Source organism: Homalodisca vitripennis, chromosome 2, assembly GCF_021130785.1.
Source record: "Homalodisca vitripennis isolate AUS2020 chromosome 2, UT_GWSS_2.1, whole genome shotgun sequence".
NCBI lineage: Eukaryota > Metazoa > Arthropoda > Insecta > Hemiptera > Cicadellidae > Homalodisca > Homalodisca vitripennis.
In genome coordinates this window covers 4,503,577-4,519,691 of record NC_060208.1, presented here as the reverse complement: position 1 = coordinate 4,519,691, position 16,115 = coordinate 4,503,577, and the positions used below count along the sequence as shown (strand labels likewise).

Sequence of the window (16,115 nt, the reverse complement as noted above, 5' to 3'; positions counted from 1 at the left end):
TTTTAGTGTTTAAAACTAGAACAAATTTAATCTGAGAAAAATTTGTTCATATATTTAACCCTTTCGATACACCGAACAGACGTTGTCAACATAAGAAACAATTTCAAGAAATTCATCCTCTATCGATTTCAAGAATTTTTGTGTTTATACAATAAAAACTGGTTCTTAGCACCTGGCCAAAAATTGTGTTTAGTATTTCTTAAACCAATTCTTAAACATGTTTTTAAAATTTGTCAATTACTTATACACTTAAAATTGTACTGTTTACGTTATTTAAAAATATATTCTTTAATCCATTTAAACCCTTACTACGAAAGTTACGCCCGATTTATAGACGTAACAATAACGAATGAACAGGTAATGTATTCCCACATTTGTACACAACAATAAATTCAGTAGTGGTGCACAGTCAATCAGACGACTAGTTGAAAGCCGTCTTGCAGATGTCCATGCCGTAGACGGAGTGTTTGATGGCCAAGTGTGTCTTGAGGGTGGTCTTGCGCTTGGCCCGGTAGGCGCACAGGTTGCAAGGGAACTGAGGCTCCTTACCGCACTCCAGGCGCTGGTGCACCAACAAGTTATACCGCTGTCTGTACCGTCGTCCGCAGCTATCGCAGGAGTGGGAGGCGGCTACGACAACAAGCACACCACAACTGTTAGACATATAAACTGTACTGTTCACTGAGTTGTAACAAACTGCAACTTACAAAAATTAGGGGTTCTCGGATTAGTTTTTGTCTGCAAATGGATTCCGATGCAAACCCGAATTATACCTACAGAATTTTATAACATCCACGTCAAAATCCTGTTATCACGGTTATAATCTTGATACTCGAATAATCAAGATGAATATTGACTTGTCAAAATTAACATTCAAAATTGTAACCGAACATGTTATCCCTTGAACTCGTGGTATGAAATAGCTTAACATTAAATATGTGACTAATATGCAATACCAGAAGAGGAGAAAGGTGTAGGAGGTGCAACAGACCTAAGTTCTCTTCAACAGACGGCCAGGCGTTCACCTCTTTTATTTAGCCACTTTTCATTTTAGAAGACAGTAGTTTTAAAGCAATTTGAGATTTTAAAGTTATACCCTTCTACCTCCCTTTGAAAAGGGGGTGTCTTTTTTACCTAAAAAAGTCCAAAAAGTAATTTAATAAGTCTAGTAAACATTGTACGTTGATATCTCAATCCGTTTGGAATATACCCAGGCGTATTGAGACTTAATTTACAGCCTTAGATGTGCGTAAGGATCGTTTATCGTGTTTCTTTTTAATTTACCTTTCAAATGACATATCACAAGATAGTGGTTGTAATTTGAAAATTCAAGTGACCCCATCTACCTCCCCTTTGAAAAGTATATGAAAAAGTATAGTGACGTTTTACATCGATAGCGCAATCATTTTGGAATATATGCTGGCGTATTAAGACCTAATTTATACCCTGTATAAATGTTTTTATATCCATTAGGAATATATTGTGACATCCATTGATCAAATATTCTGCGCGGCCAACCCTTCTTCAACAATACAATGGTCTTTACTTAAAAGCTCCTTATGGTGTACAACGTTTTACTTCGAAAAGGCATTAAACATCTAAAACGTCATTTTTAAATAAAGATACTCAATGTGTGTATAATAATAACAAAGCAATAGTGGTCAGACATTAGTATTAAGAGGTAAAATAGAAGGGATTAATAAATTTTACTATTGTTATGAAATCTTAATTGCATTTTATTGAACATCGTTACGAACAGAGGAACTTATCGGTTACACTGTTCAACTCTAAAGGGCGACCTTGTGTTTGAGGGCACAGTGGCCCTTGAGGTGAGTTCTTCGCTTGGCCCTGTAAGGACAGAAGGGACAAGGGAATCTGGGCTCGGTGCCGCACTCATAGCGCCTGTGAGTCAACAGATTACACTTGTGCTTGTAAACTTTCCCGCACTGGTCGCATCTGAACTGGCTGCTCTCCACTGATTCTGTAATAACAACAGTTACTGAACAATCACACAATGTCATAGCTACACTATTGTGACATTTACAGAATATTTCCGAAAGCAAAATTGGCAAACAATTTCAAATAAAACTATATACTCAACACCATCAAAAATAAATAACTTATATTTAGCAATCTTTACGGTCTAATAGAGTTCTAATTAAGTATTAATGAATTATTGATTCCTTTCTCTCACAATCATCTTATCATTCATGAAGAAGGGACCACTTAAAAGTGTCTACATAAGATATATAACCGCACTTAATGTGATCATTGTAAACCCTAACTGGTGGTATAACGATGCGTGGTGTCAGAGTATAGTAAGAAAACCGCACTTAATGTGAGACCATTGTAAACCCTGACTGGTGGTATAACGATGCGTGGTGTTAGAGCATAGTCGGAAAACCTCATTTAATGTGAGACCATTGTAAACCCTGACTGGTGGTATAACGTTGCGTGGTGTCAGAGTATAGTCAGAAAATCTCACTTAATGTGAGACCATTGTAAACCCTGACTGGTGGTATAACGATGCGTTGTGTCAGAGTATAGTCAGAAAACCGCACTTAATGTGAGACCATTGTAAACCCTGACTGGTGGTATAACGATGCGTGGTGTCAGAGTATAGACAGAAAACCGCACTTAATGTGAGACCATTGTAAACCCTGACTGGTGGTATAACGATGCGTTGTGTCCAACACTTAGTGTTCAATAACATATAACTACATTTGATAGGCACCGTTAATTATAATGTTAATAATGAATTAACCGTTAATAATGAATTTGATAAGCACCCTAAACTATGACTGCTTATCAGTGAACTGCCCAACACTTAGTGTTCAATAACATATAAATTAAATTTGATAAGCACCATAAATTATGACTGCTTATCACTACTGCTTACGCATTACTACTTACTTGAAGAAAAGTACTATGAAAGAAAGAATTTACTGATTTGTTGTATTTATGATTTATTAACAAATAAATATGATGGAAACCAAATAATATACAATTAATCATAACACCGAGTAGTCCAGGTAAAAGTGCCTAAAAATAATATGATAATGATGTAGTACATTCTAGGCAAGGCACTTTGTAAACGAATCACAAGACTACAATATCTGGTTTCATTGTAAACGAATCACAAGAGTACAATATCTGGTTTCATTGTAAACGAATCACAAGAGTACAATATCTGGTTTCATTGAAAACTGTTCGTTGAGTCTATTCATTCTTCAGTCAACCGGTTTGGTTTGCCACTAAACCAAATCTAACATCACACCGTTCTAAATCCAAACAAACAGACTCAATCTTCGATTAAGTTAGCTTATATTTTGACGAAATCGGGATTAATCTAGTAACATTGTTTGGTGAACCGGTTATTTTTCAGTCAAACCGTTTTTTATCGGACACAACCGGTTTGCTAGCTCCAGTCTGATTGAGCATATCCATGCTGAAGACACCGTGCTTTCCCATTATGTGTATCTTGAGTGAACTCTTCTGCTTGCTCCGGTAAGGACAGATAGGACACAGGAAGTTCGGCTGCTTGCCGCACTCGTACTTCCGGTGCTGGTACCATCCGCTCTTGTACTTGTATGTGCGGCCGCAAAGCGAACATACGTAACCTACAAATCAGAAACGTTAGTGGCGCAGAATGTAATTTTAGACAAATTATGTATAAAAATCTGTTTGTATTATAAATATATCGTTGTTTTCAAAAACACGTTTTGTTTAAGTCGAAAACAATCTTTGTTTACTCTTAGGGATGAATAATTTTAAAAAATTGAAATAGATATACTTAATATAAATTAGCTGCCATTTAAATTTTATTTCGATGTCGGATTTTCCAAATTGTATGCACACTGAAGGGATGTTGGAAACTATGAAGTATACAGCAAAGATTAAATGGACAAAGTTGTGGCTACATAACAATAACAAAACCAACAATCAATGTGGTTGTGGAAATTCTTCTGGTCATGAAACACTACAAATAAAATGTTTCAAGGCTAGGAAGCAGAAGGTGTAGGGTTCAAGTATTTATTTTTTTAATGCAACGACCCATTTTTTTACTCTATCCATTACTTTTGTCCACCCACATCTATCTCCAAGAAGAACAGAAAAAGTACCAATAATAAATTCTGTGGTCATAATCGACAACAGTACATCAATAATAATTATAAAAATACAACATGAACAATTATTTATACTCAATCTATATCAGTTTTAAGATTAAAACTATTCTAAAGTTGTATAGGTAAGCAAAGTTATTGAACATATGTTTTATCCATCAATTCAAACTTATGAAACTTAAAAATCTATAATACACTTGTGAAATAAACTCTTCAACATGAGCATTTTATTTATCAAGAAAAGTAATGATAAAAATCAATATGCACTAGTAAAACAATACACCCCAGGGTTCTTTAAAATGCCGGGTGAATGCGCTACCAATACAACACAGTCCCCTTACTTTTTAAGATTCAATTATTTTGTATTTTGCCGTTTATATCTGTTAAAATGACCTGTTTAAACTGTTTAATTAACATACGATCGGAAGACTAAATGCCTGTCAAACTACTTTTATTTGAATGTTTATTGAAATTAATGCATACGGCTGAAAAGAATCAATTACAATCATTTCGTGCACACTCAAAATTCTAGAATCCATTCTACTTTTTATGGGGAAATGTTCAAATAACAAGACATGCGTTTACTTTAACTGATTTACGCTTCACTTATTAGTTCTTATACACAAATTTATAAGAGATTAGTGCATTTCCAAGCTAAAAGAATCAAGAAGGCTCTTTCAAAACACCCACAACTAAAACAACACAAAATCATATTGAACAATACATGGCGACCATATTTAATTATTACACGAGTTGGATTGATTTACAAACCAAAATTCTATTTTATTGCAGTAAACAAAATTCAAATAAATAATATACAAGTACCACATTTTTAATTTTTAATAGCACTGGTATATAAAATACACAACACCGTAGTCTTATTTTAAAATATGAAAAGAGCAAAATTTTCTTCTCTTACCTCAACCCTTGTAAATTGTTATATTTCCGTATAAATAAAATACTTTTATATTTAAAAATTGGAGTTTATGTTAACTTCAAATTATTCCAGTTGTATCTAAAATCTATAGTTGCAATAGCGTTATTTCTTTTCAAATCAATTGAACCAGTCATGTAAGAGAATACAGAAACGCAATTACAAATTGGAAACATACTATTACACCACCCCTTCTAGTGCCGCTGTTATGCCCATACCGCCTCATTGTTTGGCCGAGATTATATTTTTTATTTATAAAAATGCAAGAAATAAATAAGCCAAAGTGTAATTCAATTCAATTGGTCATACATTTCTTGACTATTGGATAGAAAACAGCTTGTAACATTAAAAAAACCGTTTTAATAGTTAGTACTATTAAAATTAAAAGTGTTATTTAAACGAGACAGCGTGTTAAAAGTAAATCGAAAAACGTTGTTTCGCAATCAAGTCAGTTCATACGCACTTAAAAACTTGACTGAAAGTAGCTAATACTAAACAGACATATGTAATCAAATAATTGGTTGTTTACAAAATTATAAAACGTTCCAAATCAGAACCCTTATAAAGTACTGTTATAATAGGCTACTGTCAGGAAATCCCACGACTCCGCTTGGTACCTGAACTGTAAATATATACACAACAGCATTAAAAGAAATAGTTCCTAGAGCCCTATTAGTGAACATAATTATGTCGACTACTAATCTCTTAGGCTAATAATTATAATAATATGCAAAAACCAATCCATTCAGTTGTTAGTTTCGATTAACTACAAAACAAAAGCACAAATTCCATGACCCTTATAATATAACACCCGTTTTGAGGATTCAAGAACAAAAACTCAATTGTGTGAATTAAACCTTTAATAAAAGAACACATTAAAATAGCTTATCAGTATTAAATCGTGTAAACCCGATAGCAAAAATTAATAATTTAAACTCTGAAAAACAGTCCATAGACAAAAATAAATAACAAGGATATTAGTTAATAAAATTGTTAAATTACTAAAAAAAGAAAGGGCAGCCATATTGAGTCCATAAGAACAAGAACGAGTGATATATTCATTCGTTAACCGCAGTTTGGGCTGGTGAAGTCGCTGTCTGCTGGTCCCAGAACTGCTGATGCTTGTTGAAATAATGGATCTTAAGATTTCCCTTAAGTTTGCACCGATACGGACACAGGGAACACTGGAACTGAGCCAGTTTCCCACACTCGTGTTTCCTGTGTTGGTAGAGTCCTGAGGGATAACTGTACCTCCTCCCACAGTCCAGACACACGTGACAGCGCTTCTCCTGCAGGACTGGAGGACACACAGGGATTAGCCCACAAACATTAACGCATATCATATACATAATAAGTGCATTTTATACCTAAGAAACCACGTGAGTTTGTAATATACGGGATTTAAGAAATATTAGTGTAAAAGAGAACGAGAACTAAAATTACCTAAGACTACAGCGTAATCAGATTTAAAAAATCAAATAAATTCAAAATATACAATATTACAAATTAAAATGTTTGTAAATTGTTATAGGTGGAAATACGATAAAATATTACTACCTCATTTAAGTTTCAAAGGCAACAATCATGTTCCTGATAATTCTTAAATAAGACTGGTGGTTCACTTGTATTTTAAATTCAAGTTTGATATTTCAATTCGTAAAGAACTCACCGCTTTGTCTTCGCTTCTTTCAATGCCAGTTCAATAAAAATATAAGATCTGTCACTTTTTTATCAATGCAATGATCATTAATTATTTTTAATTACTTTATACAAAAAACGCAGTGTTTACTTATACAATTAATTTAAGCCGTACATATATAATATATATATATATATATATATATATATATATATATATATATTATATATATATATATATATATATATATATATATATATATATTATATATATATATATATATATATATATATATATATATATATACGGTAGCACATTCACCCGGCAAGTGAGAGATCCGGGTTCGAGTCCCGGCGGAGCAAGTACTTTTTGTAATTCAATATTTATTGAAATTAAATAAGGCTATTGCCATTTATACAGTTTAATGTAAATAAAAGTCGTTTGACAGGTATTTGGTCTTCCGATCATATGTTAGTTTGCTTATTTAAACGCATATGTGACAGATAAGGCCAAATACAAAATAATTGAATCGGAAAAAGTAAGCGCTCTGTGGTGTAATGGTAGCACATTCACCCGGCAAGTGAGAGATCCGGGTTCGAGTCCCGGCGGAGCAAGTACTTTTTGTGATTCAATATTTATTGAAATTAAATAAGGCTATTGCCATTTATACAGTTTAATGTAAATAAAAGTCGTTTGACAGGTATTTGGTCTTCCGATCATATGTTAGTTTGCTTATTTAAACGCATATGTGACAGATAAGGCCAAATACAAAATAATTGAATCGGAAAAAGTAAGCGCTCTGTGGTGTAATGGTAGCACATTCACCCGGCAAGTGAGAGATCCGGGTTCGAGTCCCGGCGGAGCAAGTACTTTTTGTGATTCAATATTTATTGAAATTAAATAAGGCTATTGCCATTTATACAGTTTAATGTATATATATAGTAGTATATATAGTAGTATATATTAGTATATAGTATATAGTAGTATATAGTATATAGTAGTATATGTAGTAGTTAACTTTAAAGGAAACTTAACTTTTTGAAATATGGAACTTAAGTATCGTGTATATATGGATTACAATAACGTGGTTTTTAACACGATACTTAAGTATCGTGTATATATGGATTACAATAACGTGGTTTTTAACACGATACTTAAGTTCCATATTTCAAAAAGTTGAGTTTCCTTTAAAGTTTAAAACATTTTTGAAATAGTCATTGAAACTGTTTCTTGTGATTAAAAACAAATAACTTTTACTCGGAAAATAGTATAAGAAAAAAGAAGAATCCCCCAAATATTTTTCAAGCTACTTAAGTTAAACTAAAATAAAACTCCGTCCTGATTGTCCGTCATTACAACTCTAATACTTTGAGCTTTGGTGTATTTCTACTCAAGGAATTTCTTACGTGTTAGATGTATTATGGAATATATTACAGTTGTTCTCAAAAATGAAGAACAATAACATACAATACAATCATAATTTGCAATAATTAGCCTAAGTGATGACACCTTTCCGAAAACTGTTAATTAATGCTGGCTATATTCTTCCATCTATGTTTACTCTCTTTTCATGTTCGAAAAGCTAAATGGACCCGATGGATAAATGATGAAGATAATTAACTATTTTCATGGCTAATAACTTACTTTGGCACCACCAAAGTCATATTAAGTCATACTTTAGAGTAGGAAATAGGATAGAAACATGTATAGGGGAAGGAACGAAGTTAATTTAATTTTTTATTCATATGCTTGATATAATGGGTACGCAGAGTGTCCATGCGGCTCGCCTTGTACGAACACATCTGACACTGGAACTGTCGAGTTTTGCCACACTCGTACTTGCGATGCTTATAGAGTCCCGCAGAATGGCTGTATCTCCTACCGCAGTCTGGGCACACGTGGCTCCGCTTCTCTACAAACACAGTAGTTAGCCAGGGAGTTGGTCTGGTACTACAGTTATGGTGAGTAAACCACCGAGTCAGAGTAAATTTATTAAAAATCGATAAATCCCTTAAAAAACTTATAGAAAAAGGGATAAGTAATTTAAAAGAATACTGTGTACACAATTTGGTGTAAATTAGGCCCTCAGAATTCTTGGAAGTATGTAAAGAATATTCTGATAAATGTAACAAGAATATAATCTAAAACTATAATAATTATATACATTTAAAATACAAGTCCAATGTTTTGACAACAGCACACAATCGTTATAAGGGCGCAGGACTCATGTGTTTGATGTAATGTGTGCGCAGGGTGTCCATGCGGCTCGCCTTGTAGGGACACATCTGACACTGGAACTGTGCCGTCTTGCCGCACTCGTGCTTACGGTGCTGGTACAGTCCTGAACGATAACTGTACCTCCTTCCGCAGTCCTGGCAGACGTACAGTCTCTTCTCCACAGGAAGTCCCGCCACTACAAACACACTCGGGTCAGACAAATGTTATATCACATTACATATTATAAAGGTGGCACGAAAGCATGGGAAATTGGACAGCTGCAGGAAGGGCATCAAGGATTCTACGTGGTAGTGTCACCAGCTAACTTCTACTCTGGTGGTTTACCCTCTACTACATCTAAAGTGAAATATATAGATTTAATATTCAGGGTTTTAAACCCGAACCCTATAAAATAACCCTTATACACTGACAGCAAATAATTCCCATAGTTGGCCGCACTAGAACAAGATTCCCATAACTACCCTGCGTCACACAAAACACGTTTTCTAATGTACATAACTTTATATCAGAGTGACACTTCTTGGTTACCAATAAATATGACACAACAATTGTGTATTTGACTTGACAATACTGCATAAAAAGTGCATCTTACATATTTTTTAATTTGGTTTACTATTTCTATTAAAATTTGCTTACTGATTCTTATCGCCTTTAATTTGAAAAATGTCAACGCTTCAAACAAATGCATTTTACACATGAGTTGAGCCTGCCTATCGTGTAAGCATTACAGCTTCTAGATCCCACTTCTCATAAAAACCTTTAGTTCTTCTGAGAAGCTTGATACTTGGTGCTCCCTTGCTAATAGAAACTGCACGTAGCTTATTTTCAATTAGTTTATCCAAAATAAAGCCATTAGTTGATTGCGACTAGATTAGCAAAGTTGGTTACATTATTCAACACTTTCTCGGCATATTATTATCATGTTAAACATCAGAATACATGTCATTCCTTGTACGATACATCGAATCAAAATGTTCTTTAAAACAGCAAATAAAATTTTCTGAGTTTTTGCATCGATATGCAGGAGAAGATCGGGAGGTCTAAATTAATTATTGACGAAATGTTTTACAATATTTAATGTTTCAAATTACTGGAAAAATCAAACTGCAAAGGAAATATCAATTACAAAAAATCTTTTTGATTCAGTATTAATGTGAATTATTAAAAGTACGGTATTTAATACTTATTCCTCTATAGTAATTTCCTTAATACTAGAATGAAGCATGGTTGTACAAGTGTTTATAAAGCTGCTAAGAGCCCACGAAAGTCAGAAAATCTAAAGAAAATACTACACAGAAGTTCAACTTTTGAAGTATTAGTAGTACCATGTTAGTGGATAGAAAGCAGTGAAAGAACTCAAAGATGCCATACTGAAGTATGGCGAAGGAAACATTTGAAAAACTTAATAATTGTACACAAATCATATGTTATTAATTAGATTAATTAGTAGAACAAATCAAAATCTACTCTTCCAACAAAACGTATTGCAACAGCGGAAGTAAATTGTATAAACTGAAATATGCCTAACCCGTACCTTAGACTTTATTCGTTCTCATCAAATCTAACTTATAACAAATATAAAACTTGCACCTATTTAAAAACATATGTCAGTGTTTAATTGCTCATAAAATTACAGTTAATGTCATGCGATTTCGGGACTAATAAAAACAGATGTCGAATTTTCGACATATTTAGTCTGATTTCACTCAGCCAATCGCAAACTAAAAGACACACGATCAGACTGGCATACTGATCGTAGAGTAACACGTATAACAGCGAAATGTACAGAAAAAATAACCAATTTGCACAGGTAGAAAGTAGCTGTATCGTATTAGGATAATACAGGTAGAGGTGAGGGAAGCCCGAACTTACAGAAGGGGATCCTTGTCAATTGTCAATGTTGACTTTGATCATAATTTATTAAATGGTAACATCAAGTAAAGTTAATAATTGACAAATTAAACGTCTTAAACAGCAAATTTACATATTCTATAAAGCCGACATCACAACTTCCTTAGACTTCGATTCGGTGTTTCAGGTGAAGGTGTTCCCTTAGCTTGTACCTTCTCGACACTCTGTAGGAACACAGTTGACACTGAAAACTGTTCTTGAGTTCCCCACACTCGAGATGTTGATGTCGACTCAAGCTCTTCTTGTTCTTGTAACTTCGTCCACAGTCGTTGCAAACATAATTGTCTGTAAAATCCAACCAATCTCTCGTCAACGTACTGTAAGTTTGTATCTTATTTGATACTACTTTATACAATTGAAACCGAAATGTGGATTGTAGAGTACAAAATTGCCATAAATGCGAATTATGTGTAACAACATTTCCCAAAACATCTTCTTTAAATCTGCGTTTAATTCCTTTAGGAATTTTCAAACAACACTATTTATTCTGTGACTATACAATGAAGTATTTCTGTATTGTAAGATAGCTGGGGAAGAAGATAAAATCCTTATTATCTTCACGTATAAAAATTAGTTTGCTTATAATATGTCCACTGGCTAAATAACTATAACATTGTCTGTGAAATCTTCTAAAATTATTAAGCCACTATATAAGTTAATGCAATTTATTAGCAAAATGATTTACATAATAAATAATAACGACCCGATTAATTAATGTAATCAAAATACTATTTTAAGGCATACTGTATATGCACTTTCCAAATTTCAACTGTATGTTGGAGCAAACAAGTTAATGGTTTTGTTAGGGACAAGAGTTGACTAATTACTGACAATAAACAAATAGGCTAAGCTATTAAACTAGGTTCTTAGATACGTGTGCTATGCTTGTCATATAGTTTTTTTTGTTCGTACTACCAAATTGGGTTAATGTATTTCATTTTAAAAACTACCTGATAATATTAGCTATTTACAGTTTCAAAATACTCAGACCATCAGTCATTCGATTCGATGACAGTTCAGTCTCAAATTACACTTTTCGCACAAAATAAAACAAATTGCCATCCAGGCTCAAACCCTCGTAATGTCAAGCATTATCCTACATAAGTATAAGAAGCTAAAACACCTGTACCCACCTCAGTGTGACACGGCGGCCACATCGCCGTTGTGCATGACGGCCACATGAGCACGCAGTGTGTCGGTACGACGGGCCCTGTACTCACACGACGAGTGTGGACACTCAAATCTCACTTCTCTCTCACATTCGTACATCATGTGACGTATGAGCCCACGTTTGTATTTATACGCTCGTCCACACCGTCCACAGTTGTGGGCTGGAAAACACTGAACACTTTAGCGACAAGAGAGCGCACAAGATACAACCATTAACCGAGGTAGCTAGTTCTATAAACAAGCAGTCCGCATGCCCTGTGGCAGTGGTCGGAAGTCACTATTAAACCGTTAGTCCCCAATTTGTGTTAGAGAGGGCTTCTTAGCCCTAACTTCGCTTGGAAAAATAATACATTGATTTACTTTTATGATATTTAAAGGCCTCACAAAATAAAAAGTGTTCAGCATCGGTTCTTCTGATTTTCAAAGTGATTAAAAACACACAGTCTTTAATTGTTTACATATTTAAGCTGTTTGAACAAACTTTCTGTACATTTGAAATGACTCAAACAAAATTACCTTACAGTAAACATTCAGTGCGCCATCACTATACAATTTGTCGCTTTGCTAAGGCTAAACGATTATACGGCCTACACTAAATGCGGTTAGGCTGACAAGTCGCAATCACCTTTAAAAGTCTATTGCGTCGTGTTTTAGACCGCAGAGCAATAATACTACTCGAAACTATCCTTTTGACAAGTAAGGACCGAAAATATTCCTTAAATCATTCACACGAAAGTCGAATGTTGCAGTACACACTCTAATAACAATGAATACATTACTGAAACTAAGGTTTGGTAAAGATACATAATTATGAATACATATATACTTGAAGCAATTTTATTCTGCACAACAGCAGTTGAACACCTTTTTACAAATAATACTGTCAAGAAATTAACTACTGTTTTACACATACATATTAACAATTCATACCAATTTACATAGGAACAGATTTTAGCGATACTATAACTTTCCGAATATGTGTATAATGTACAACTAAAATTTACCACCTGTATCAAACAGACTGACAATATACATCGAAGTCGGGTTAAAAGTAGGTACGACCCTTTTTTAGTACTTGATGATAAAACATAAGCTTCTTGACGAAATATGTTTTTCATTAACTACAACACGTCAGAAAACAAGGTGGCAAAAAAATAACTATTTACAGCTAGTGCTTAAAAAATTATAAAAACTAATAATTGCTCTGATTACTAATTCAAAATATAAAAATTAAAATATACGTACATATTATAAAGACTAGAATGTTACGCTGGTAGCAGGTACAGGTTCGCCATATTTCTAAATTACCATTAGTGTGAGTAGCCAAATGTTGATACAAACAAAATAATGTTCCAATTTAAATAAAATAAAATATATCTTATTAAAAACTGTTTTAAGTAGTCCAAAAAGAGTTTGCTCCCTTACTACCACTTAAAATGAAGTATTGTGTTATGTTCCAGATATTTTTAAATATTAACAGCACTTTAATAACACACTTTTTTTAATAAACCCTTAAATAGAGATAGAACGTCAGAAAAGACGAATTTTGAAAATGTAATGAATATTTATAAAATTGCACACTTTATGAACAACAATGGCTAATGTCAAACAACATAACGTTTCCAGCAAATAAATCATTGTACTGTAAAATCAATTTACAATACTAATCTAATATCACAAAAATCAACTGATTTAATTTTTATAAAAATATGTTTTCCAATTTATTGTTTATTTATTTCATTTAAGAATACGGTACTTGTTCTATGTAAAGAGATCAAACTAAATAAAATTTGTAATTCCGATAGAATTGAACAGTATAAACGGAGTTGACAACAACACTGCCTGATTATGGCAGTGTCAGGTTGATGAGTTGCTGAGGATTGAGCAACTGTGTCAACTCGTCCCCTGTCCCTAGTCCATGCTTGGTCACCACGTGACTGCGCAAGTTCTCCCGCCGTTTCGCCTTGTGTGGACAGAAGGAACACTGGAACATCGCCTCCTTGCCGCATTCATACTTCTGGTGCTGGGCAAGGCCATGCTTGTACTTGTACGAGCGGTTGCAAGTTTCACAAGTATGGCTGCCTGAACCGAAGTTCTTCATTAAGTCTGAAATTACGACAGATTAGGTTACTTTCGTATTCCTTTCTACGAAACAAATATTACATGTTACAACTCTTTTTTTCTTAATAAATTTAACTAATAATACAATTTTAAATTACAAAACTTTACTATTTTAATGATTTTTTACGCATATGTACTTAATTTTTCACGTTTTTTATTCATAACATACTTTTACATAATTATTTACTTATTATTTTGAAAACTTATAAAAATATCAAAAAATTTTATTGCATTATTCCAAAATTCCTAAAATGATACTTTAGGCCAAGGAACATACACAAGATACATACACAACAACACGATAGAGTAAAAAGGTTTTCTAAAGTTAAAATGAATTGTACAATATAACTAGGTTAGTAGCCTATTAACTCTCCAATTAATTGATTAATTGAGTAATCAGATTTTAATTTCTGAATAAGTTTTTAATCCTGTCTCAAAGGAGTGGCACACAAGCACTCAGGCACATTAATGCTAGAAGAACTGTCAGTTCGGCTTTGACACCGTAAATAGTTGGTAGAAAATGACAGGCAAATAATCGGAAAGTTAATAAAAAAGCACAATCGTATATAACCTTTATATCGGACAAACCAAACCACAAGTCCCTTCACAGAGTCCACTGTTTGTGCTGGAGCTCGGCAGTGTGCCTGGTGTACACGTGAGTGCGCAAGTTGCTCTTCTGCTTCGCTCGGTACGCGCAGAACGGACAAGAGAAGGACGGTTCCTTGTTGCACTCGTAGCGCTGGTGGTGAGTCAGAGTCTTGCGGTGCTTATAAACTCTGTTGCAACGCTCACACGCAAAACCTGCCAAATAACACGATGTGAAAATAGGCATTGTATCCAGTTCAATACTAACACAGCGATGGGAGTTACAAAGTAGACATACATTCCTCACCCAACTGCATTTCATAGTAAAATGTAATTTTCAAAATTAGCCATCTTGTCTATGATTCTGTAATGTTCCATCTCTAGCTCTTAACAACTTGCAACATAATACAACAATAACAGAGTACGGGTTTGTAATTACCATTCGTGGTTGTTTATTAACAGAGGGAACGATGTGTCCACATAAATACAAAAAGACATTCAGTGAGTTTAAATACAAAAGTTTGTTGTTTAGTAAAGGATATAACCACCTGACTATTTATAGAAAACATATCAAGGATGTAAAAGGTTAATTCAATTGCGAAATATCAGGTATTAAAAACAAAATATTTGGAAACTTATATTTATTTTTTTGTTTTATGTACAAATATTTAAAAAATCTATAACTAAACTTGATTATTTTGTTTATAACAAAAATTATAAAAAATGAAACGGATTCGTTAACCTTCTAAATTATTTTAATAAACCAATTCCAATTCGATAACAATAATACACTGTCAGTTTTTAAATTAAAAAATGTAACCGACAGGTTTATGACATTAAGATTTCCGTACATGGGTGAAGATAGGCATTTCATTTCGGGTTAACCTGCACCTTCCTCAGTCGCAAAACTGAACTACAGATTACATCTTACAATCAGCTGAAATCCGCTTTTATGTAATTCTACTCAGTCGTTCGACATCCGCGTGGCGCAGCATGACGTGCGTCTTCAGGTTGCTCTTCTGCTTTGCTCGGTGTGGACAGTGAGGGCACTGGAACATGGGCTCCTTGCCGCACTCGAACCGCTGGTGGTGGACGAGGGTCTGCTTGTACTTGTAACTGCGGCCGCACTCCCCACAGCCGAACTTCTGACCACTCCCGTACTGGCCTACAACACAAGGCTCTCGTGTGTGAACAGCCGTACGTTAACAAGTCAGTTCAATTACTGGCAGCAGAAAGACACAAGGATGCAAGAATTCAACAATATCTTGTTCACAGACAGAACAATGCAGGTCACAAAGTGAGACAACCACGTTTATTCAATTAAACCTGGATAATTTGAAAATGTTGAATCAAAATTCTATTTATTAGAAATGTTAACGTGGTTCACTAAACA

The 16,115-nt window shown here is 34.0% G+C and overlaps 2 protein-coding genes across 2 annotated transcripts; both read right to left on the bottom strand.

Moving 5' to 3' along the window:
- Positions 1-1,715: 1,715 nt before the first annotated feature.
- On the bottom strand, positions 1,716-3,379 carry LOC124356092 (longitudinals lacking protein, isoforms A/B/D/L-like). Its single transcript, XM_046807258.1, has one exon. The coding sequence runs from the start codon at positions 2,019-2,021 to the stop codon at positions 1,788-1,790; it is 234 nt and encodes a 77-aa protein (XP_046663214.1). The 5' UTR covers positions 2,022-3,379; the 3' UTR covers positions 1,716-1,787.
- A 9,457-nt stretch (positions 3,380-12,836) lies between these two features.
- Positions 12,837-14,858, bottom strand: LOC124356088 (longitudinals lacking protein, isoforms A/B/D/L-like). Its single transcript, XM_046807254.1, has 2 exons — positions 14,726-14,858; positions 12,837-14,122 (listed from the first exon to the last, which is right to left on the bottom strand). The coding sequence occupies exon 2, from the start codon at positions 14,115-14,117 to the stop codon at positions 13,863-13,865; it is 255 nt and encodes an 84-aa protein (XP_046663210.1). The 5' UTR covers positions 14,118-14,122; positions 14,726-14,858; the 3' UTR covers positions 12,837-13,862.
- Positions 14,859-16,115: the final 1,257 nt, after the last annotated feature.